At 38.2% G+C, this 26273-nt stretch overlaps 1 protein-coding gene across 1 annotated transcript in view; it reads right to left on the minus strand.

Annotated features, from left to right (window-relative positions):
- Positions 1-9143: 9143 nt before the first annotated feature.
- arhgef10 (Rho guanine nucleotide exchange factor (GEF) 10) overlaps positions 9144-26273 on the minus strand; it is a 96699-nt gene continuing 79569 nt past the window's right edge. The window contains exon 30 of the mRNA XM_024276715.2: positions 9144-9801. Coding sequence (XP_024132483.1) covers positions 9732-9801 — 70 coding nt within the window. The 3' untranslated portion in view covers positions 9144-9731. The remainder of the gene's footprint in view (positions 9802-26273) is intronic.

Consider the following 26273-nt stretch of genomic DNA (forward strand, 5'->3'; position numbering starts at 1 on the left):
GACGCGGGCCGCAAATCATCATCCTGCGGGCCGCAAATGGCCCGCGGGCCGCGAGTTTGAGACCCCTGATTCATACCATCCTTCAATGTTTGTGAATAACTTGAAGAAAGTTTAAGTTAATTTACTTTTTATTAATTTTACCACTTACTTACTTTACAGTTGGTTTTTAAACATTTTTTGAACATTTTAATTTTAACAAAAGAGTGGCAGGTTGCAGACTCCTGCTCCAGAGGAAGTTCATTTCGCTTTTGGGTTCAATGTACATTGAAATTATGTTAAAAGTTAAACCAGAATGAAGTTTGACCAATCAGGGACTTTGATTTGGTAGTGACGAATAACACCAAGTCTTTCATAAATCGGAATAGAGCTGTGAAAGAGCAAAAGATTTAACCTTTCACACTAAGCTTCTTCAAACATTAAAGAGGCCCTACCATGATTTTCTTAAGCCTTTATATCCATGCATATGATCATATTACATTTGGACTGCTAAAAAACAAATTATTTATGAAATATTAGTTGTATTTAATGATTTTTTTTCCTACCCGGAAGTAAAACGGCTCGATTCCTGAAGCTCCGCCTGCTGCTGCGTGCAGCTGCTGTCTACATCATGACGTCATCCCAGACAAAATCTGTGTGTCTGTATTTCTCCCACGAAAATAATCCAAACTTCTTCAAAGATGGATGCACATATGATAGATCTGCCTTTAGTAGGTCTGGTCACCATTAAACTCCTTCACAACACAAACACATGCGGCTTCTACACGGCTGTGCGGGACCAAGTGTTAAGGTAGCGTCTTAAGGTAGCGCCGCGGAAAAAGTAACAAACACCTATTTGAGCTGGAATTTATTGAAGACAGGACACAATTGGAATATAAAGGGTATTCTGCATCCTAAATGAAAGTTTTTTTTTTCCCGCTGATTATCACTGGTAAGGGGATAAATTGAGTGTTGTGTAAGCCGGGGGGCGGAGCTTGCAGCTCAGACTCTTCCTGGAGGGAGCAGTTGGCAACGATCTTACGTCAGCACGTTTCACCCTCTCGTTTTCGTGGGTATGGGAGGGGCAGGTTTTTAGAGGATTACTTTTAAATACATGAACAGATCAAAATGCTGCCTTGGGGTTCTTTATAGTGAGGAATGAACAGTGACATGCATTTAAAACCTCAAAAAATAGAATGTTTTTATTTTGTGCGCTAATTAAAAGTAGAAAAAATAGTCCCTGTAGTTTGCGGACTCTCACCAGATAAGAAAGTTTTCAGGAACGCCCTGGAGGCAGAGTCACAGTTACTGAAGCTAAACCATTAGTAGAACATCAAACTGAACTGGTGTTGTTGGGGTTTTGTGAGTGTCACATCAGAAATCTGCCAGCTCCCCTGAATTTTCCCAGGTCTCGACTTGCTGCTCAGACTCCCCAGGTGGACAGCACTGCCAGATTGGTGCTCTACCTGCGTCGCCCGCCGCCCAGCTAGCAGACAAAGTCAAAGGTAGGACATGAATAATACCGTCATTTCATATTCCGATTCCCTGCCAGGCAAGATGTCACTTGGACATCAGGTCACATACCCCAGTCATTGTGTGAAGGCAGCGCTCTGTGGCGGCCGGCTTTGCTGAGAGGAGAGGGAACGCAGCCAGCTAATGTCACGCATCCCAGCCAGGGAGGCTCTCAGTGCCCCCCTCAAGGAATTCTGCAGCCAAGCTTCAATTCCTCATCCCCTTTCTGGCCGAGGGAGTCCACTGTGATGGCACTAGGCCTGTCTCCAGGGTGCAGACACACCTGGTTGTCCGTCAGTGAGCTTTAAGAAAGGGCAAAGAGGCTAAGAAAGGGGTTGAGATGCTCCAAAGTACTTTTAGATAATTTACTCCTTTTTATCCAATTATTATATTATTTGAATATTTTGTAAAATAATAATATAATTTTCCCCTAAATTTAACTTTGTAACTTGCGTGATGTGTCTATTTTAGAGTTTTAAATCTCTAAAGTAAAATGTAAAGATGAAGTTTGACTGAAACAAACAGTTTATAGACCCACTGCAATGAGAATCATGTTTTTGGTGTTTTTAAAACGTTTTTGTGGCATTTTTCTGATAATGGAGGACATTTATATGGAAAATTACGCTCAAAATTGCATTTCTGAGTATTTCTTTATTCAAATTGTTGTGAATACGGAGAAGATGAAAAAATATTCTGTTTGAAAAGGAGCTTTTTTGTGACATTAAAATACGATGGGCAGGCCACAAGCTCCCTGCTCCGCCCCATTTCAATGCATCCACTTGTAGACGACTTAACTTAGAGGGGAATTTCAAATGAATTAATGCCGCTCTGCAGAAACTTTGTCCTAGAAAACTGCATTATTTTTTGGATTTTAGCCAAAAACGAAAAAATCATAATAAAAAGAGAACTGTGAACGCTTTTAAAACAGATCAAAAGATGATTGGAGTGAAGGGCAGTATGTTAGTTTGAGAATTTAAATAAAAAATAAATATCTTCATGTGCAAAACTGTAGATTAAGTTATTTTAACACAAGTGACATTTTAACAATAATATATTTAAAAATGCATTTTACTTTGAAAAATAACTTATTTATAGTTGCTATATGACATTTTTCTCACTCTGGGTGAAGCAACGTTCACATTTTCCAATCTCTGACAATATATAATGAAAAAAAATAATATCTTGTGCTCTCTTGCGCCACAAGGTTAGATGTGTCATTTGCAAGTGAGAGTCTGCAGAAGATACGGCTGCCCAGGGCCCAGTCCATCAGAGGAGCTCACTGGAGAGTGTGTGTGTGTGTGTGTGTGAAGCTGTGTGTGTGTTGATTAATATCAAGAGGGCAGGGCAGAGCTCAGGCTGCGAGTGTCGGTCAGAGGGAGAGAGGACAGTTCTTTTCACCGCCGCCCAGGGAAAAGTCTGCTGGCAGAGAGGGTAATGAGCCAGAAACAGGCTGAGAGGAGTGAGGGGAAGGCTGAGAGGAGAGCAGTTGAGGAGGCACAAGGACGGGCCGCCACACTCCATCACTGACCTCACACATACACCCTTCACTCAGCCTCCCTTTCTTTCCCCTCATCCTGCCACCCGCCTCCCTGCAGGAAGCCAAACACCATCAAGGTTCCACTTTTTTTTTTGTTTCCTTTTTATATTCTTTCACACACATCCCCTCCCTGCATCCATGTGGCTCCGTCTGTTCTGCTCTACATCACACACTAACCTGAAACGTGCATTTGTATGTGCCTCCATGAACACAGTCACAGGTTAGGCATGCACGCATCCTTGCACTCCTTTTCACATGGGTCCTCTGCATTGTGGAAGGTTGCATGGCCCACTACACTACAACCAATTACACTAGACAGGGTCGCATCTCATTAAGGTTCAACGGTAAAAAGTAGTCCGCTTTTATTTAAAAAAGCTTTTTTTGCACAACAAAGAAATATTGAATTCTCTATGAATTTTTGAAAGGGTGGCCACACAAAATCTAAAAAACTAAAAAAGTATAACCTTTAATATCTTGATTGGTACTCTTTAAATTTAATTTTGTTTGACACTAAATGATGGAGGAATAAACTAGTGGAGAATAAGTCATATTTTGTCATTTTCAGCTCTTTTTTTTGGGTTATTTTAGAATGTTTTTCTTTATTTGGTATAAACCAGATCTACATTTAGGTTGATATTTGGTGGTTGGATGGTTTATTTAGCTGCATACTGGAAACCAATGTTAGTTTTCCAGGGGTTGTGATGAGCTTCATCTAGTGTGGGTCCTTAAGCACGACCCCTCACGCTGCTGCCTAATCTATGTAGCCACAAGGGGACCAAAGTCTGGGTCTCCCTGTGCCGGTCCCAAGCCCGGATGAACTACAGGGTTGTGTCTGGAAGGGCATCCAGTGTAAAACTCTCCAAACCACCTGTGCAAATCAGTGAAAGTTCATGGGATGATGGGATATGCAGAAAGGTAATGAACAACAAAAACTGGTTAGATGATGTGTCAGAAAAAAAAGTGCTTTTTTGTGGTACAAGTATCAGATTTGCCATGGATGTACCTTAGAATCTCCTCTTTTAGAAAAAGCATATAAGAAAAAAAAAATCCTGAATAGTGGCCATTTTTAAAGAAAAACCTAAGCAAAAAGTGGTGCACTCCAAGTTTTTTTGTCAGTTTCTTTTATAGTTCTTTTAAAAAAAACACACATTTTAGGACAAACATACAGAAGGGGGCAGACCTTGTAAGTAAAAAGTAAAAAAAAAAATTATCAATGATTAAACATCTGGGGGAAACAACAAGCAAAACAGAGAATGAAAAAAAAACATGCTCCGTATATGCTCTTATGTTCTTGTTGTTGTATATATGGTCCATTTCTCTCATCTTTTTATGAAAAGTTTTTCTTTTGTTTTTATCTAAAAATTCAGCATTTCCATCTTATACATGTATTTTACTATTTCCTCCCATTCCTGTTGTAGTGGTCGGTCTGTTTTATACCATTGTTTTTGTAATTGTTTTCTTACAGGCGGCTGGAAGATTTGAATTAAATAATTGTCACTTTTAAAACATTGTTTGACAAATTGCCCAAGTATAAGAATTTACTTTTAAGTTTTTTTTTTATTAATATTATTAAGTATACCTAAATATAGCAAGTATACTATAGACCACGCACTTGTAGTGTAGAAAGTATACTAACTAGGGATGTAAAAGATATCGATCGGGCAGTGGGAGTAACAGCAGTATCGGTTATGGGCGTGAAAAATATACTAAAAATGGATTGAGCAACTGCAATATAATTTGAAAAACAAAGATATAAACAACATTATGTTGGCTAAAATATATAAAATCAATCAAGAAGTAAATAATCAATTTCTGGCAAACTGCAGTTTTTCTTTCTGTTTATTTTTCTGCAATTTTTGTGTTTTTATGTACATGCGTTGCACACAAAAAGACGTCCATTCATAAGCTTGTTTCTTCCAAGTCAATCCCTGAATACATTTCTCTTTCAAATGCCATGCATTATTATTTATAGTTTTAAATGCCATATGAATAAGAAATACGTATCTAGATTTGAGCGTTTTTGGCAAAAGAATCGGACTGTATCGTAACGCCAAAAACTTAATTTATGTATCGATTCGTGGACCATGTATCGAGATGCGTATTAAATCACGTGAGAGCAAAAGATACACACCCGTAAAACTAACTGAATACTTTTTCAGACTAAATTGGAACATTGAATTGGAACAAGACTAAACTGGAACAAGAGAGTAAATAACAAAATAAACTTCAAGTACACTACCTTACTTTCAGCATGCACTAAGTATATTTGTAGTACATTTAAAAATAATATTTTTTCCAATGGTATACTCTCCGTTGTTACAAAAATATTAAATATATAACAAAAATCCTGGATTTTTTTTGTGGCAAGCTTGATTTGAGAGAGGGGATCCTTAAGTACATCTATGCAAAATTTGGTGCTTGTACCACAAAATATCCACTTATTTTAATAACTATTCTAACTATTTATGCAGCTACATTTTTCTCAAAAACAACGGACTGCCCTGTATGACATAGAGAAACAAGCTCAACATCAGATTCTATCTGTGTAGATCATTCAAATCTAATGTCACTGTTTATATTTTTAACTAAAGCTGGTAGTTTGTCTGAAAATGGACCCAAACTGAGTAATGATCTTCTGGATGAGTGGGTTGCTGCTGCTGGTTCTCCTCATAATGTCATAATGTTGAGCTTGCACCTCGCTCCACTGCCCCCAAGTGGTCAAAGACACCCAGCTTTGGTCAAATTCAATCAAAGACCCAAAAATTGCCATTGTGGTTCGCCACTGCACAAAAGAAAATGACATTTGGAGGTCCTCTAAATCTTTCTGACTGCATCATCTCCTGGACAACACTCATAAGAGTGCTGGCCTCGGAGCAGGACGCCATAAAACAGGATGCAGCCACGGGAAAAATGGGCCAGCGTGCGCCTTTTTACAGTGGCCAGAGGGCGGTGGGGTAAACAACAGGCCACAGGTGGGGATTAAGAATGGACACTGGATGTTATGGCAGGGTCGCGGTGTTGGGAGTTGGCCGTGCTGTCAGAGAAAATTGCCCTCTGGACAGATTTTTGTTATTTTAGAACATGAGCCACTGAGCTGCGTGTCTTTTGGATGGAAGACCAGGTCATGTGGGGACGATTTGAGAGGAAGGCAGTAAGACTTATGAGGGGGAGCTGGCCACAAGGGGTAAGGGGCAGAAAATAACATGAGCAATTTCATAAATGGAAGGGAGAGGCTGTGACTTCCTAAATTGTCTGTGAAAGACAGAGAGGAGGCGGTGGTGAAGCGAGGGGAGATGAGAGAGGGGACGACAGGCAGGGAGATGGAAGGAGGTGTGAGTGACGCAAAGTGTGAAAGGGAAAGGGGACAGTCGGGGGTTGACGGTAAATGGATGCACGGGAGGCAGGGCCGGCGCGAGAAAGGGAAAGGCTGGAGAGATAAAAAGATGGAGAGGGCAGATTTCCCACCAGCTGAGTGAGCACCTCTATTACCCTTTCTCCCTGGCTCTGCCTCGTCCTCCCCCTCCTCTATCTCTGTGTCCTATCAAGCCTCAGTGTGGTATCCTCTCACATCAGATTAGCTCCAGCCCAGAGAGACAGTTCAAACTGCTCTGTCAAAGTTATTTAAAACACATCCGATGCTGAGGCTATACTCCTCTCTGCTCCCACCCGCCATCCTTCTTTCTCCCTGTTTGTCCTTGTCACGGCCCAAACTTAGGTTCAGGCTGCAGTCGTTGGCAGTCCAGCTGGGATGCAGTTCTCCCCCATGGCACTGAAAGTCACTATCAATCAACGATCAGGATGTAGAAGAGGACCTAGGTGTGGCAGGAGGAAGGCAAGAAGAGGAAAAGAGAAAGATATTTCTGTCTTGTCTGAGCATGCTCCAACGAAAATGTTCTTACAGCATTTTTCTGACGATGGCGGACATATATAAATAAAATTAAGATGAAAACGACATTTCTGAGTATTTCTTTATTCAAATCGTTGTGAATCAAAGGAAAAGCACAGTCTGAAAAAGCTTGTTTTATACGTAGAAACTCCAATCAGTTGACCACAAGTTCCCTATGCTAGCTAATACCCCAATGGTTGCCTGCTCTGCTCCATTCACTTGCAAACAAATATGTCTTACCCCGGCTCAACCTGCATCCAGTCTGGCTCCGGTCCGGATGCCAGAGTTTTTAAGTAACTCAAAAAGTGCAAGAGCAACTCACACCACATCCAGTCTGGTCCGGCCTTTCCTGTGCTCCATATCCGTTTTGTTGGCTTCAAATTTTTTTCTGGACAACGGAGCCCAGACAGAGACATTTTTGTGAAGTTGGGGATATTAACAACCTAAACCAGAAATCATGCGAGCAACTGTAAAGTGTATTCGGTACATTTTTCAAAAAAAAAAAAAAAGAAAATTTTCACTATACTGTGTGTTTTCATGATGTCATTGTGACAGCCAACACATAATGTGTGCAACACAGTCAAATATGTACATTTAAGCCTATATTAGACAAAAGTATTAATACAAGTCCCGTGCTTAACCATTGGATGAAGACAAGTCACACAAAAAATTAATGTTGTGAATTTGATACAAAATCACAGGAGAATAAGGGTTTTTTTTATTAGTTTTTCCTATATCAATGGCGGGTTGTTGCATAAACCCATGTGAGTTCAGGGTCTTGCAAGGTGGCAGCAAGGTTTTCTTCATCTGAGCTGGTATCTAGATCCATTCTTGTTAACGTTAGCTTGGAGTTGTGAGGGGCTGTAAGCTAGTGGGAGAGAGTGTAAACCACGTGTCAAAGTCAAGGGCTGGATCTGGCCCTCCAGATCATTGTATTTTTGTCAAATTTTGACAAAATGTATTTTTATGGAGAGTAAAATATTTAAAGTTATTTAAGGTTTAAGTTGATTTATTCTGGAATAATATTCCTACCCGTTTTTATTCATAGTTATGTTAAAAAGTTGCGTTTTTGAAAATATACGTAGTTTTAGAGTGTTCAATAAATGTTTATCTTGTTTGGCCCGCAATCTAATTTTGGATTTTTGCTCCTTGTGCGAATGAGTTTGACACCCCTGGTGTAAACCAAGGGGTAATGGGAAATTTGATCTGGCTTACTTCCACAGTCCCGGCCGCACATCAGAGGCAAATTTGTGAAAAAATCATGTCCTAAAAAACAAAAAGGATTTTTGGATTTTGCCCAAAATTATAATTCAAAGACTAATGGGAACGCTTTAAAAATAGATCAAAAGGGGATCGGACTTTACAAAATATATGCATACGATTCTAAATACTTTTGTGCCACGTTTTAGACTATTTTCCAATTTTCCTTTAGTAGGAACTGCATAAAAACTAACATACAAATGTAAAAAAGAATTCAACAGAAGCAGGAATCCACAGAGATAGAGAAGCTTGTTGTAGCTGCAGCCGCTTGCAGCTCATTTTCTGACAGAGATGACTATTTGAGTTGTCCAGTCATGGCTTTGGTGATGAATGGCCTCCACTGCCAGAGAAGGAAAGGAAAAAAAAAGAGCGGGGCCTGGGAGCCCTCAGAGGATCAATATGAACACACAGGAGGACCTGCTTGGCATGCTAAAATCCCCCGTGCACGCCCCCACCGCCCCTCCGAGATGTCTCCTACATATCTGATGGACAAACCTCTGGGAGAGGCGAGCAATTGGATGAAGGTTGTGCATGGAGGGAGGGGGTGGGACGTTTGAGTGAATGCATGCGCGGGCGGGTGTGTGCGCTGCTGCATGAAGTGTGTCAGCAGGTTTCTAGAGGGACCGGCATGTCAGCAAACTCAAGGTCGACGTAATGCGAAGAAGACGCACGCCGACGCAGAAGCAACTCTGCAAATCCACCCTCTGCGCTTTTAAAGCGTCCGCGCTGTGACATGCTAATTCAGAGGTGTCTACGGCGATGGATATCCTATTAATGAGTCCAAAACAATGAGGAGACTAATGAGCTTATAATGGGAATATTGAATGCATGGGAATGGGATTGAACCTTGTGTGAGCCAAGAAGGCGGAGGGGGACCAGTGAACGAGAGCCAACACATAAGGGCTGGAGAGGGGTAGACGCTTGCACTGCATACAAACTGCATGGGCCGTAGCTGTGGCTAAAGGGCTGCACAGTCATACAAGATCAATACCCTCCTTGGCTCGTGATATACGAGAGAGGGCAGCTTCTCTGAGCATAAATAAAACATGAAAATGCAACAAATTATCAGGTCCAACGGACAGAGATCCATTTATTCAGTTATGCTGCTTTATTTTTTCATTCTTTCCTTTTTTCTCCCGTCAGATCAGTTTGGGCCAGTAAAGACCGATGCGTCTAAATTGAGCCCAACTTACACTGAGATGTGATTCAGCCTCTGTTTGTGAATTAATGAATTAATCAAAGAGCGACAGGCTGGGGAGGGCCATGAGAAGTGAACCAAGCAAAGGAGAAAACGGCAAGCTGTGACGGGCTAATAGCTGGGAAAGGAATTACAGTCCGAGCGCTCCATCTTCTTCTGGCCTTAATGTTGGCGGGGCCTTTTTGCAGCAAGCGGGGGCAACCCCCTGTGTGTGATTTGATTCCATTTGGATAGCCTTATTTTCCTCTTGATCTCACACATTAAGGACCTTACAATTCACTAGAGCGGGAAAGAAGAGGGAGGACATTGGATGCTACAGAATAGATTACGACGCAGCTGTTGAGACCGGGCGGGTCAACATTTCAAATCTCTGGTCCTGTCTGGTTAAATCTGCGGGCCTGCACTTCAAAGACAACTCTTGGATAAAAGGAGCTGGAGAAAAACAAATAAGAGGAATTAGGACAAAGTTCATCTTGTTTAAAAATGTTTTTCTATAAACAGTGACTACCGTATTTTACGCACTAAAGTGAATTATCTAGTTTTAACTTCTTTCATATTTAAGGCACACCGAACTATAAAAACATTAAGCGAGATAAGAGGCAGAGATCTATCAAATGTCATTAAACAAACCAAAAATAAAAACCTTCAAATGCACATTATTACACAAAATTGAGTTTCACAACATTATATAGATTTTGAAGAACTGAAAATGGTCATTAGGAGGTCATGTTTACTGAAATCTGAAAATAGGTCAACTTTCATTTGAACATAGGAACCATTGTTTTGTAGCAGCTTCACAATTCTTGCATCCATTGAACTTTTTGGAGAGTTTCTGGTTGAATTTCTTTGCAGGATCACAGAATAGCCTCCCCAGAAGATGATTTTGTTAAAGAAAGCACGGTTCTTCTTTTGGAGGAAAGTGGTAAGTCAGAAACTTCAGATTCTTTTCAGAGATCCTCCCCATATTGCTCGAAAATGTTGGTCTGCTTAATAATGTTGAATGTCCTTCTTGAGTAGTTTTTCCTTTAATTGAACTCACCTGGCATACTAACAATCACAGGTGTTTGAGATTGATTTCAGTGATCTAAAGAGCCTTGAGACACAAAATCATCCATGAGTTTAATTGAAACACAAAGAATTGTATCTTTTTGAAACTTAAATACAATTTGCATAATAATTTTGGAACTCAGTGTAGAACTGTTTGTGACATGTTGTGTGTTAGTCATGTTAGCAAATTCACAATATCTATAACTCCCAACCTAATTAGCAACACCTAAAAAAACAGAGTGATATCACTAAAACCAATGTTACTGTGACTGCATCAACTCCTGATCTTGTTAGTTTTGTAAAAAAAAAACAGTCCAATATCGCTACACGTTAGCCATGTTAGCGTATTCATATCTATAACTTCCAAACTCGGTAGTAACACAAAAACAAACTGGTACCTTTAAAACAAGTAGTCTAGAGCTACATGTTAGCCGCATTAGCATATTCACAATAACACCCAACCTAGTAAGCAACTTAATGAAACAACCGACTAAAACTTCGACAGAGCGCCGTGTATTTCTCAAAATGATCAGAATTAATACATATATAAGACGCTCTGGATTATTGGGCACACTGTGGCTTTTTGGACAAAAATGAAGGCTTTTATGTGTGCCCTATAGTATGGTAAATACAGTGTATTAGGCAGCTATAATTCCATTCTGTTCCTCCAGATGTGATGCCGACCTTCCATGCCCAGATGTCTTTGCTCTGCTGAAAGGATGGAACGCTACCAGGAGTGCATGTTAGCCCGCAGAGCAGACAGCCAATTATTCCTCTTAATTATCTATTGACAAGATGGAATTGATGTTTTTGGAGCGCTGATTGGATAATCAGGAATGTTGGCCAGTTATTCTCCTTGGCCGGTCTCACTCATCTGTCCAATATGGTCTCCCTGTTTCAGTAATTTGCTTAGTTGCGCAACATATTCCCGCTGAGCAGCCGTTCGTGATCACAAAGGGGGGAAGGACGGTGGAGCGCGTGCTGTCGATGTTACCAAGCGCTCCTGTGTGCACGTGTTTAGCTGAATACTTCACAGGGTTTTCCTAACGTGTTCAGGAGAATAATTGGCAGCTTCTCTAATTCTCCTCCTCTGATTAACCTCCACTTTTATCCGCAGACAGACATATTTCTTCTGGGGCTCCATTTTCCAAAAAAAAAAGGAAAAAAACAATTCTGGCTTTAAACAAAAGAGCTTGGCTGCATTGTTTACTGTCCCTTCGTCTCTTGTCGTATCAGCAGGCAATTTTTATTTATTTATTTTTTTAATTCTCTCACAGAGCGTGTTGGCACAGGCCCAGGCAGGCAGCGGGAACAGGAGAGCATAAGACATGAATGACACTGATTGTGCCTCTTCTAATTAAACCCTTCCTGACCTTAGTGTTGAGACATCATTAGTTCTCCCTTGTAATCATCACAGAGCAGCAATCACATTCTGTTTGGTTCCATTTGCATTTCACACAATTTTTCTGAACAATCAAAGACGGATTGGGAAAAGAAGGGGAAACAAAAAAACAAAACAAAAACAGGCTATTAGGCTATATTCAATTTCATAACACTCTGAGGACACTGAATGTTGGACAATATCATGAGAGTATTGAGAGGAAAGGTTAAACGGACTGTATGTGAGAGACTAGGATTAATATTTGAGACGTTTTTTCCAAAGTCTCCATGCTTTCACTTACATACCTACGCTTCTTAACGCTTGTGGTATCCTTGGCATGTTTACATTAAAAGTGGGGTCATCCAGTGCCCACAAGACAGCGCACTGAAGTTTATTTTTTTAAGGATTTTTTATCTTCACTGGTGTCCATGGCAGACATAAAATCCTGTCCACCTTTGTCATTGGAGGGATCACACATCAACGTAAGGGTGGGGTCATCTGGACCCCAAAAAATAACACAAGGGTTACAGAGTCAATGATATTAAACTAAACGATTTAGCAAAATAAAAAAACAATTATAAGATTTTTTTTTAACTGTGTGAAATAGTCTTTAGTTCTGTTATTTTAATGTAACTTTTTCTCCTTATTTTTGTCCTTTTTTGATATTTCAATGAATTTTAACCAAGAAAAGTTGACCCACAGTTGTACATTTAATGCAGGAAACCATATTCAATAAATAACAAGTAAAGAACATAGAAATCAGCTGTTCAATGTCCCAATTTAATTTTAGAGTCCCACTCTACTCTGAAAAACTCTTCTCAGTGGTCTTTTTATTGGGATTGTACAGTTTATAGTTGATTTATAAATTAAAAACAAAAAACTGTGCTGTTTTCTACTTTCCACAGCAGTAGTTCATTTGAAATTAGTATTAGAGTTAAAACGTTTGCGTGGAGCAACCCCGCCCCCTTTCCCCTTCTGGTTATGCTCTTTTTCAAAATAATTGTTTTGCATCTGCTCTCGATTCAAAATGATATGAATAAACAAATACTCAGAAGTGTAATTTAAAGCTCAACTTTGTCCTCCATCAAAAGAAAAAGGTCACAAGAACGTGTTAAAAACATCAAAAATACATTTTTTCTTGAAGTAGGTCTTTAAATCATCCATCCATTTCCTGAATGGATTCCTTTTGGGTTAACAGGGTTTCAAAACATTTGTTATGAGAGAAGAAAAAATGTAAATATGAGGCAGATTTATCCAGAGGACAAGGAGACGACATACAGAGAATGCCTTTTGATAAAGAACAAGAAAGCACTCAAGGCTGAGGGTACTGCACTCAAAGTCATAGAATACTTCAGGGTATTATTGCTGCGGTGTATTCACTCTTCTAAGGGCAATGACACAACCTTTTTGACTTATTGGTTGAACAGCTGCTCAGGTTTGTATTATAGAACAAAGATGTTTGATATCCATAAAAGGTTTTCTCTCTTTTGACTAAATTCATCTGGTTTGTACATAAACATCCATCCATCCATCCATCCATCCATCCATCCATCCAAAATAAAATAAAATCTCCTAAAGTCTCCAGAACTCTATTAGTATTCAGATTTCTTTTGTAAAAATTGGGAGTCTCTAAATATACACATTTCAGAAATAGATCTGCACTCTACACATTTTTAGAAAGTAAGCACAATCTACACACACACAGAAACTATCCATAAAAGCCAGTACTTCAGGGAAAGTGCACAAACATAGATTATCCATCAGCGTTGTGGGTGGCATGAGGCTTGTGTGGGAGTGCCATATCTCTCCCAGAGATGTGGCTGACACACGTCACACCTGGCATTCTAAAATAATCTTTTTTTTCTTTTTTCATTCTTCAGCGCCTCGTCTCGCGTGCGCGCCGCTACTAAATCTGACAACAACAGCAAGAGCGAGGTCGATGGGTTAAGATGAGAATAACGCTGGCAAATACCCCAAGGGCCCTCCACTTTCTAAGCTGCAGGTGCGCCTTCTCATTTTGTGTCTGAACCAAAAGATAAGTTGACAGTTGAATCAAATAAAACAAGGTGGAGAAAGTAGGCCTACAAAGACATATTAAGATTTAAAAAAAAAAACAAAAAAAAAAAAATCCACATTTTGTTTTAGAATTCAATCTTAGAAAGCATTTGGCGATATTTAGTGGATATGGTAAAATAGTTAGAACTTAAAAAAAATAAAACAAAAACAACAGAACTGACAGGAAGGTGAAGAGAAACAAAAAACTAAATTCAAACTAAAGGTGAGGTGATCAATCAAAACCAAATGTGACCACTCACTCTCAGTAAGAACACACAGGTGTGACATGTGGACAGAAAGAGGAAGCTGGCGCACTGATGAAACCCTACCAAAATAAAAGTTTGGCACAAACAGGAAAATGCATTAAACTATGATTTATAAACTTTACAGAAAAAGATCAATATTCAGAGTCATAATCCAGAACAGTGAGTGTAAAATATCAGGACATAAAATGTACTATAAATATTTTTACTACAGAGAGATGCACCTGATGTCATATTGCAGGAACAGTAGCCTATTTGTTTATTATTTGTTTTATATTATTTTTTTATTAACTGCTATTATATTTATTTATTTATTTCAATTTTTCCAGAAAGAGTTCATTGTGTAAAATCTGACTTAGTGCTCCAGTAAAAATATGGAATACAATGCTTTTTTTTCTTTTTGCATTACTTAAATTTATAAAAAATAAAAACACAGAAAAGAAAATACACAAGAGTTCATGTATAAAGGGGCTTAATTTCCTTCCCAAAAAGAGTTACATTTCTGTCGGCTTTCCAGCTGATGCATTATGTAAAAATCTTTTACAAATATGGTTTCAAATAAAGCGTCATTCACACTTTATGCACATAGAATTATTTTAACAAATAGTGTTGGCAAATAAAAATATATTGAAGTAAATCGCCAATCTCACTGTGGGATGCTGCTCTGTTAACAATTTTTAAGGTTGAATTTAATAAAACTTAACTAATTGCCCATAAGGCTGTTAATAGGTTAATTAGTTAATAGCTGAGTACAGTGGCAGACATAGTAGTTTGGGGAGCCCAGTTGAACAGTAAATAGGAGCCTCTGCAGTGTTTATAATAATTATTTTTTTCAGGTTTTCTAAAGAAGGCTGGGGAAACAAAAATACTTAAAAACAGTTCATATGGAGTGGCATCAATTAAAACGATAAATTCTCTCTTCTTTTCTCTCCTTTTCTGTTCATTTTCTAATGACTGAGTATTAGGGGCCACCATGAAAGATAATTAATTTATAAATATTTGAGAAAGCCAGCATTTCACAAGAATCGTAAATGTATAACTTAAATCAAAGTTGTAATTTTACATGGAAAATGCTTCAAAATAAAAAATGCAAATTTAATGAAGCTTTTTTTTTTAAATCTATTTTTTCCTGAGAAATTTTGACCTTTTCCCACAATTTTGTCTTGACATAGTTTTGACTGTTTTTCTTCTAAGACTTTGATAAGTGCAGCAACACACTTCGTGCTTTCTTCTTTTGCTTTTTTCATATTACGTTTCATCTTACTTTTTTAGTTTGTTTGTTTTAATCTCTTTAGTCTTTCTTAGCTTGCTGTTGCTGGAATATTCCATTGCTTCAGAAGTGTTGGGGGTGGTCAAAACACTTTCATTTTCTTATGGATTTTGTTGGATAGTGTTGGGGGCACCACACAGGCCCCTACCTTTGCCTGACAGTAAGTCCGCCCCTGGCTGTGCAGATTTGACAAAAAAAACTAACAAATTGGAACAAAAAATAAAATAAAGCTGCTCATTTATACGCTTTTTATTTCCTTTTAACCATATATACCTGATAGTTAATATGATGATAGTGCAAAATAAACCACAATTTATGAAAATAATTATATATATATATTTTTTTTTTACATATTTTAAGATTAAACTCTAGTTTGGCAATAAGAAGAACAAAATTTATCAAAAGAAACATTTTACTAAGACGAAACACTAACGGTTTTATCAAAACAGAACCCACACTTTTCTGTTGCGCTTCAATTTCTTGTAAAATTAAAATTAATTCCGCCTTTATACTTTGCAGGTTTTTAATAATTTGTAAAATAAAAACGAACCCTTCCTTTTTTCGAGCTGCAATTACATTCTGAGGAAATTAATCACAGTGTGATAAGAACTGCTAACAGGTTATTACAGCGAGCCATGTTCAGGCTGGATAAAAACTTACCTCGTAGCATGGGGAGAGAACAAAGTGCATTCTGGAGCCAGATTTCACATTAAGGCAATTAAAAATATTCCAGACTGCCTAATTTAGGGGTTGAACTTGTGTGTAACTTAATTTGACAAGATTAATTATACAATTAAATCGAAACTTCTCTCAATTATGTGGAGAAATGCTGCCTGTCTGCTCGGGATGACCTTTCCCCTTTGCTAAGGCAAGGTACCTGATAAGCATAATTTCCAACAGGAGCAAAAAAGAAATTGCAGCTTATTTTGCTGCTGCGCTTGACTTGGTGTACTATAGGCCCTAATTGCTGGCAGACTTTACAACTTTGACCTTGACGTGGAAAAAGGAAAGGTTCCTTCTAACATTACTGAGCACTTTTTTTGATTGACAGGACAATCCACTCAATCAGAAGACGTAATTGTGTGTCATTTGAGCCTGTAATTGTAATTGGCAGTTTAGCTGCTTCAGTTCTGTTGATTTATCAAGTGTGACGCTCAAATAACAGCTGACAGACAGTCTTAACAGGGCTGGAAAGTGTGAGGTCAGTTTTTGGACACTGGATCACAAGTTTGGATTCTGGTCTGCACTCTAGTTAAACTGCTTTGATTTTTTTTAATTAATTTACTTAAATAACATTTTATTTTACACATTTTTATAAATTCTTAGAGGTTATAATTGATAAAAAATAAGACTGAAAAATCTTAAATCGACTTTGTTGTTGTTTTTTTTATTTTAGCTTGAGAATTTTGACATCAACCTTTAGCCACTATATGATACAAATTTCCACAGTCCTTAAATAATCTTGAATAAAAAGTCACAGCACTTCTAGGACACACGGTTCTACTAACATTTTTGTCTATTATTAATCATAAATGTATTTAACAGGTTTTCAACCCTATCGCAAAGAAATAAGGCAGAATCATCCCTACTGTTGAGTTTTATCCACCACCCTTAAACTGTAATGAAAATCGTGTTTTTAACATGTTCTAGTGTCATTTTCTGATGATGGAGGACAAATATAAAGAAAATAAAGCTTAAAACTGCATTTATGAATATTTCTTAAGTCAAATTGTTGTGAATCTGGAGAAGACGAAGAATAAATGCAGTTTGAAAAAGAATTCCAAACCCATCACAACAGGGGAGGGAAGGGAAGGGGGGCGGAGTTACTCTGTGCCAACCATCCTAGAAAACTACAGTTTTTTTTTGTTATTTTTATTTATTTATTATTATTATTTTTTTGGCTAAAACAGCATAATCCTAATTTAAAAAAAATATATCAGGACATTTAAGAAAGTGAGAAAATGTCACTCTTTACCAGATTTTATTCACAATCTAAATTCAAAGCTGCTAATAAGAAAACTCTGATGACCCTGCATTCTAGCAGCATTTAAACGAAACATTTACACACAAACCTTGGAGTTCTTAAGAGTTTCACATCAGATTTGTGCGTAAATGTGGTTTTGTGTGTGTGTAAAAAGTGATCCGTTTGTAATTTTTAAAGATTTGTGTGTGTAATTTAGTTCAAAGCTGTTTTCATTTTCATTTGTGTGTGTATAAATTGTATTATGTTTTTCATTTTATAATTTTGTACTTATTCACAAAAATAAAGTAGAAATAGAGTTACAAATCAAGAATCACCCATGCACAAATCACGGTGATAATATTTTCTCTCCATAGTTTTTAGTTTTTAACATTTGATTTGTCTTCTATAGTTTTAAAATCAAGCAGTGGCACACCAGCTACACAGACGTAGAATGTAAGGGTCAAACAATCATTGTGTGAGCATGTCTATGAAAAATTCTGTTCACCGATTTTAACCCATAAGAACCCACAGGGACATCAGTTAACAGAAAAACATTAAAAAGTTTTAAGGAAAAAGCCAAGATTTGATTTATTTACTATATTTGCAACATGTCTGAGTTGAAGCAACATGAACCAATATGAGACCAAAGAAAATAATTTGGCACCAAAAACAACTAAATTAATATTAACTGGATCATGCTGGAAAAATCTGCAATCAAATATTAATGGGCACAAACAAAACCATGAAGAAGACAGATTAAAACATGACATCAGCATTGCTTTCCATCCAGTGATCCCAAAAATCTGTGTGTAGCTGCCTCTTTAAGTAGAAAACGTCTCACAAATACAATGTTTTACTGTCTGTGTCTTTGGCGTAACCTCAAAAATGGAAAATAAATCTACCAATACACATGGTATTAGTCTAAAATGAACTAAACCGCTGTGAGTTACTAAAATCTAGGGCTGTGGATTGTTACATGGATGGATCTGATCAGAATCCGCTGGAATTTCATTAAATGCATTAACTGTATAAGAGTTACCGGAATCAAAAGTATGTAAACTCGGGAGCTAAAGCTCCGGTGTTGAAGCTAGTTTGCTTTTTTAGAACTTATGCCAGTAAATAGAACTTCAGTCTCATTTTTTTCTACTGCAAAACATTTTTACAAGGAAAATAGGAAGCTTAACCTACAAACTTTATTTTGAAAATTTGTTTACTTCTAGTGACAATAGCGCTGCACATTTAGCTTTGTTTTAGTTTATAAACCCTAAAATCTTTTGCATTTCATACATTGTTCCCAAATTGTATTTTGACTACACTCTGCTATATTTATAAAGATCGTAAAACAGCAATCTTGAATGTCTCAAAAATTCATGCTTTGATATTTGGGAGCAGATCGCGAGTGTACGAGTACTCAAATACTCGTTACAGTCGTACTAGTATTTTAAAATAAAAACATGGCATGCCGATACAAATGTGCTGTGTGTGCAACATCTAATCAACAAAATGTGAAATAAATTCTTCAAGCAAATTTTTCACACTCAAAACTTTACAACACAACCAAAAAGGCTGCTTTGAGGCATGTTGAGTAACTAATCTACATTCACACTGTTGTAAAGCGCATAAAGTTTCACTTGTGTTTCACTTCCACTTAAAACCTTTAAAATTAAGCGGAATCTAACACCAGTGACAATACAAGGAAACTTATAAGAAGCTCAATGTAAAAAAAACAGCTTAGATATAAGATTTTACTGTCTGGCAAACTCTGTAAATAAACATAATTTTTTATCAATAAATCGACACGTATTTGATCTAAAATCTAGAGTCATTCTTTGAGACCAACAATCAGTCAATCTGGAGACTTGTTAAAATCAGTTAAGCTGCTGGACATGTACAAGTCTATTTTATTCAGGTAGTTCTATATCCTGAAGTGCCCTTTATTTAAATGTACGTTTTCATGTCTACATCACTGACAAAGGGACATCTGTAGCGCTATAGTCCAGCACTAACACCCACTCTTGTTCTTTTAGTAGAGTCTTTGAGCTGAAGCAGCAGGATTGAGTTGGAAAAAAGCGGGTGGGCTCATCCTCTCTGACAAGCGGCTATTATCAACACACTTCTTGGAGTGAGACAGGAAAACCAACAGGGAAGGTTGTAAAACCTTTTTCAAAGACCTTCAAAATCCCACTTTCTACTCCCCTGCACTCCCTTCCCTCAATCCCTCCTTGTCATCACTCTATTCTTTCCCCCTACTGCTTCCTTCAGAGTAGACCTGAAAAAAAGAAAAAAAAAACAGGGGAATGGTTTACTTGACCTTAATCTGCCCGGTAGTGAGTTTCAGAGAGATGACATGCTACCTCAGAGGTAAAGGGCAATTGTTTTGTTTTGCTTTGGGGTTTTTTTTCCCCTCATCTGAGAGCCAATTCACAGACCCAGGGCTCTTTTTCTATAAACCTGTGAACTATTTTAGTCTCTGAAATGTTCTCCACTCACTTAGCTGGACCCTCTGTCCCCTTTAATTCTATTCCCATAACAGAGGTCAGCGAATAGAGTGCTATTTGCATTTCACGAACTGCTCTGTGTGTAACCTATAATGGAAAATGTTTTTCTGCTTCCAGTAATGGCTATAATAACCAGCAAGGCATCGCATGAATCTCACAGAAGCCCAACAAACAACTGAGTACAAAACGTTAATGGGCAAATAAATCCGAGCAGCGCGATCCTGCACCAGGAAACGAATGAGAATTGTAATCAACAACAGTGGACGTATGGCTCCGCAAATCTGCATCAAAGCCCAGTAATTAAGACCCTGGTGGACTGACCGCGCTGATATACTGAGAAAATTGGGAAGCGAGCGGATAAAAGCTGCATAATAAAGACTGGAGTTTAGATCAAAAATCTCTTTCTGAGTGCATAATCTGATCTGGATAGATCAGCACAAGAGGTTTCGCAAGACTGTTCGAAAATGTATTCACTTCTTAATGCTGAAGCTTGCTCTCCTGATACTCAGTTAAACATATTTACATGGTTAATGAGCTGCTGAAAAAAGACAGTAAATGAAGGATGTTGTTGTTTGATGGGTATGCAAAAAATTGATCGGATCCAATCTGGTTAGCCAAAATCCAAATTCTATGACTGGAATTTGGGCCACTGAAGCATTCACCTTCCGCGGCCACACCAACCACCGTGCTCTGGCACCCTTTCACCTTTCCTGCGTGAGGACAGGATCCCACATCACCCCCACAAAGGAGGGGGTCTGGTTTGGAGATCACAGGATTTTCTCTCTACTCTATGCAGACAATGTTGTCCTGTCGTCTTCATCGAGCCAGGACCTCCAACCTGCATTGGGCAGGTTAGCAGACGAGTGCAAAGGCATGAGGGTCAGCACTGCTAAGTCTAAGGACCCGAGAAAGGTAGTTTGTTCTCTCTGGGTGGGTGGACTCCTCTCATAGACAGTATATAGTATCACTGGACAAAGCAGGTGTGATGTCACCCATAGAAAATGCCTTACCTTCAGCTCTAGTGAAATGAAGCCAATTCAGTTGCTATTTTTCTACATTACGGGCCATTTGGAGCCAGACAACGGTGGTTGGTCGAGGTTGGACTGAGTCCCGTTTTTAGGGCAACTACTGTCGCCAATCATGAGTAAGCTTGTTCTAAGTCCACGACCCTTCCACTGAAAACGGGCTTGGAAAATCTGTCAAACGTTGGAGGTGGGGCCAATGGACACCACATGCTTTTACTGAAGCATTTGATTGGTCAGTTTATAACTTGAATAACTTGCAATAAAGAAAAAATATGTAAAAAAATAGGATTAGCAAGAAGATGCTAAGAAAAGTATGAGAGTAAGAACGGCTATTCTGATAAATAGAATAACAACTGTTTATTTCTCAGTAGAAGGGATTTTGGAGCCCAGAGAAGACTCAAGACACGCTGGAGAGACTCCCACTCTTCTCTCGTCTTCTCTTCCATCAGGTCCAAAAAAAAAAAAGAGAAAAAAAAGTATACAAACATAATCAACATACAAAATACAAAAGGGGTTTACACAACTATACACCTCATGTGTCAGAAGATTAATAACTCCCTATGATAACTGTAACACAAGAGGAATTTAGCTCTGATCTGCTTTCTCTGCTGTTGGACAAGACAAGTAAAACATTTTAGTAACCAGAGACAGTTTTTTTCTCTTGTTTTATTAAAATAAATACCACGTTTTATAAGAGTCAATTATATTGGTATGTCAGAAATAACCGCATTAGCAATTTTGTTATAACAGTTTCGAATGGCTTACCTGAACCTGATCCATATCATTTTCCTCTAGCACTTGATGGTATCTTTCAGAAAACAAAGTGTTGTGCAGTTACCTTCAACAAAATAATTTCTTTGTAAAGTTTAAAGATAACTTGATGCACTAAATTTAACTTCACTTTCTGTAGCCTGGAAAATGCTTGAGCATTGAGGCTGTTCTTAGTTTTTTTTATCTAAGTTTGTCTTCTGTGCCCAAATCCTAAATTAAAACCCTTTAATTTGATATATTATGAGACATTAAATGTGAGTTTTCAAAAGTATTCACAAAACTGAAAATGACCAGAGAACATTTATCTAAGACTTTCAGAGTCGCTTTTCTCAGAAAGTTATTTAAAAAAAAAAAAACCTTTTGTTAAATTTCCTGAGTGTTCTCATTGAAGAGTCAAGAAGTGATGCATATTTAACGGTCCATAAAGGCAGAAAAATTAGGCATGAGACGAGTCTTTTGCAAAGCCAGTGTGAGCCATGAATTATTAATTAGATCTGAAGTTATTAATTTATTTGTTAACAGCAAATATTCTGTATGTGTCCCTGAGAGCGTAGGTTTTTAATAATTCCGAATATTTAAAGTTTAATGTTTAGCTTCATTCTAGAAACAATGGTGCTTAGCTGTAATTGATTCTTGAAGCATGGAGTAATTATGTTGGCTGTGTCAATCTGAATGAGTTGGCCCTGGGTGACAGAAGAGAAAGGAAGGAAAGAGGGGGATCTGAAAATAAAGGAGGCAATGGAATAGCATGAATATGCAGGTCTGCAAGTATATCTGAGTGGTAGAAGTACCACTGATTCTTAACTGTGTTCCAGTTTTCCAAGTCAGTTCTGTTTTCGTATTTGTTGCGTTTTGTTTTCCTGGTTTGAGACTGAGACATTCTGTGGAATGACCTTGTTTCAAAGTGGCTTTGCCACCAGGAGCAGGTGTTTTTTATTTCATCAAAGATGGGGGTTCATTCTGATCTTTAAAGGGAATCAGTTGTGCTTTGTTGCTTTGTTTCAACATTAAACAAATGTTTAAGCCTCTGTTTTTTTAAACCAGTTTAAAAAATGTTGAAGATCTGTGCAAATGGGGCACTAAAACTGTTTTAGTTTACACCATTGACTGTATATGAGAACTGGAGAGAGTGACTCCTCCCCATCCTCCTTATGTTCGAAACAGGAAGTACCCGCTGGTTCTAAGAAGTCCACATCCCATTAATCAGCCATTATATTTGTTAGTACAACCATTCCTGCTATGCTAACTTTGATCTTGCTAATCCTATTTTTAAATTCTTATTTATTTATTGTAAGTTAAAGACTAGCCAATCAGATGCCTGAGTAAATGTATGTGGTCTCTCATCAAATGTTTGACAGATTTTGTATAGTCTGCTTTCAAGTGGTAGGGGTATGGACTTCCAACAAGCTCCCTCCTGATTGGCGAGAGCGGTTGCCATAGAAACAATGACTTAAATCAAACTGAACCAATTATTGCTTATTGATGATTTCTAGTTGCAACATGTCAATGTCCCTGTCACAAAAACATGGTGACTGAATCTTCTTGAGTTTGTTAAAACCGGAAGTTAGCCGTTTTCTCCGTCCAGTTCTCAAATGCAGTCAATGGTTTCTAGTCCAAGAGTAAAGCAGATTAGGAAAAAAACACTAAACCCCACCCTCTTGCCTTTCAGGTTTACTCTTTAACATCTGAGATTTAGCGTCAGTGTTGACATTCTTTTCACTACTGTAACTCTTCAAACATTTACCAAATAAATGTAATTCCAGCAGCTTTACGTCCAACACTACAGTGGTGAAGAGTCTATGGAGTCAATGTTACCAGCTGGATTCTGTTGCAGAATGCAGGGTAACACCAGTGCAAAGCTGATTTACAAAGCCGCTTTTCTCCACATTTGAATCAGTGGATACATGCTGATCGCATAAACAGCCAAAGAGTTACGATATGTCAAAGTTTGTCCTCTAGGTGTTGGTGCTGACAACTCTGGTGTTAAAGGGTTAAGGTCCACGGTCACATGCAGCTGGAGAGATTTCCTTTACAGTAGGTCAGTGAAACCCCCATCTTTCATGGGTGGGGGGGTGCCAATTGTCTTGTAGGTTAGGTCTCAGTAGCAAGTACACAGACATACAAGCACACACCATGTCCTGTCTGGAGTGGCATAGCGGGCACTGGTCACAGCTGCTCTCCCCCGCCTCGGGAGGAATTGCTTTCATTTGGCCTGTCACTTTGGCCGGGGCCACTGCGGCTTTTCTCATTTGTCAGAGAGCTGGGGCGATCCTCTGGCACTCACGGCTAATCTGCAGCCGAAGGCGAGAAGAAATACACACATGCTCACTTTTTTTTCTGCGTATGGGCATTAGCCCACAAGGGTCTTCTTTTGCTCTTTCTACTCCGTGAGAGGTAAGAAATAGCAGCGAAGAGCAGACAAAAGAAAAGAGATATCAGATTTAGAAAGGTCAAACATACAATCTCTAAAGAAAAGTTATTATGTAGAATAAGTACCGTAATTTCCGCACTATTAGGCACAGCTGAAAGCCTTCAAAAAATGACAGTGCGCCTTATGAGTTGGAGTGCCTGAAATATGGATTGATTCTGGTTGTACTGATTTGTGATAACTTGTTTTAAATGTTTTGCAAACAATGTTTGGTGTTATGGTATAAATGTGCTAGGGGGGCTAATGTGTAGTGGAGTAAGACTATAGTTTTTTACATGTTACTAACAAGGTTGTAAGTATGCTTCCTTCGCGGCTAACGTTTAGTAGTGGTTGGTATGGTTATTTTACGTGTTACTAACAAGGTTGGGAGTTTACGTAGTCATAGTAGCGTTTGTTTTAGCTGTATCAGTCTATTTTTTACATGTTGCAACACGTTTTGGAGCTAGCATAGTCCCAGTAACGTTTGTTTTTAATGGTATTAGTCTCTTTTTTACATGTTGCATATAACGTACAGTGTAAATATGCTAATGCAGCTAACGTTTAGCGATGTCGGACTGTGTTCTTTTTTTTACTTGTTACTAACAAGGTTGGGAGTTAGCATAGTCACAGTAGCATTTGTTTTAGTGGTCTGCGTTTTTGCAAGTTACATACAAGATTGGGTGTTATTGATAATATACTACCGTGGCTAACACGTAGGGATGGTTGGTATCGTTATTTTATGTGTTACTAACAAGGTCAGAAATGTTTGTTTTAATGGCATGAGTCTGTTTTTACATGTTGCAAACAAGGTAGGGTTTTTTTTTTGTAAATATGCTAATGCAACTAACATGTAGCAATGTAGGACAGTGGTTTTTTTTGCATGTTAATAACAAGATTGTGAGTTAGCATGGTCACAGTAACGTTTGTTTTAGTGGTAGAAATCTGTTTTTTTACATGTTGCAAACAAGGTTGAGAGTTGCAGGTATTGTGAATATGCTAACGTGGCTAATGCTTCCAATGTGGCTAATGTGTAGAGTGCTACAAACAAGCTCTATAGTTACTGTGAATGTGGTTAATAAAGTCTGACTTAGAGACTTATCTCTGACTTTTATTTCACTTAGTATGTCTTAAATATGACATAAGTTTGAAAATAGACCAATCATGGACAGTGCGCCCTTTGACCGGAAAATACAGTAATTGTAAGAGGGGGAAAAAATTAACTGCTATATGCTAACTCTTCAGCGTGCATAAGCTTGCTCTTGATTAGGTGAAGAAATTACCCACTATGCCTTAGAGAGGGTTACTGAGGTCCAGACGAACATGCAATTGGTGGCCTTCTCATACAGACATATGAGAGTCTGTGATTTCATTAGAGTTTATTGTGGAATAATTACACCACAACAGTCCGGCTATACTACCCGGTACCACATTACAGCGCAGAGGGAGCAGTGCAATTAAAGAGCTGTCACACATGACTGTAAGGGGAAACATGGCCAACACGCTGTGCCAAAACCCATCCTGTCACATGCTGCCATGGCTTTGAGGTACAAGCGCTTTCAGATCTTTTTTCCAATGTAGTCAACAGGTGTTGGTTGTATTTTAATAATATTGTTAACCTCCCTAATAAACTGTTTAGCTTCTTTTGAGCTCCGTGATTGAATGTAGCTGGATTCCTGCTCTGAAAGGAAGCTATGGAAACAAAAATCTGCTTTTAAGAAGAAAAAACCTGTCAACAAAAGAGTTATTATGAGTTTGTGAGGTTGGAATCTGTCGAATTCTTCTCGGTAACATTATTTTTTCCTCTTAAAATATGTCTAAATTAAAGGAATGAACTAAAGGGACACTTGTCAAAGAAAAAAGTGTTTTTTAAATTCTTGCCTTTAATTTGCCATCAGCAAAACATCTTCTGACTGATGGTCATAACTTTTTGAAAGTATTTCCAACAACCTCAAAAATATTCCAGACTTTAATTATTTCTTATTATTGACATTTCTAATTAAGCTTGATAATTGGAAAGCCAGCGCACAGTGGCAATCACTTTCGCGGTGGCTGAAAAATTAATACAAAAATTAATAATGAACACTACCGCTTTTAATTGCTGCAGCATCCTCCTTGAAATGACACGGTGACAAATACAAGTGTCATGTCAGCGCTTTCCTCCTCCATCTCGCGCCTCAATCAAAGCTAATCCATTTCACCTTGCTATGAACACTGAAACAAATTA

This window comes from Oryzias melastigma, linkage group LG22 (genome assembly GCF_002922805.2).
Source record: "Oryzias melastigma strain HK-1 linkage group LG22, ASM292280v2, whole genome shotgun sequence".
NCBI classification, from domain to species: domain Eukaryota; kingdom Metazoa; phylum Chordata; class Actinopteri; order Beloniformes; family Adrianichthyidae; genus Oryzias; species Oryzias melastigma.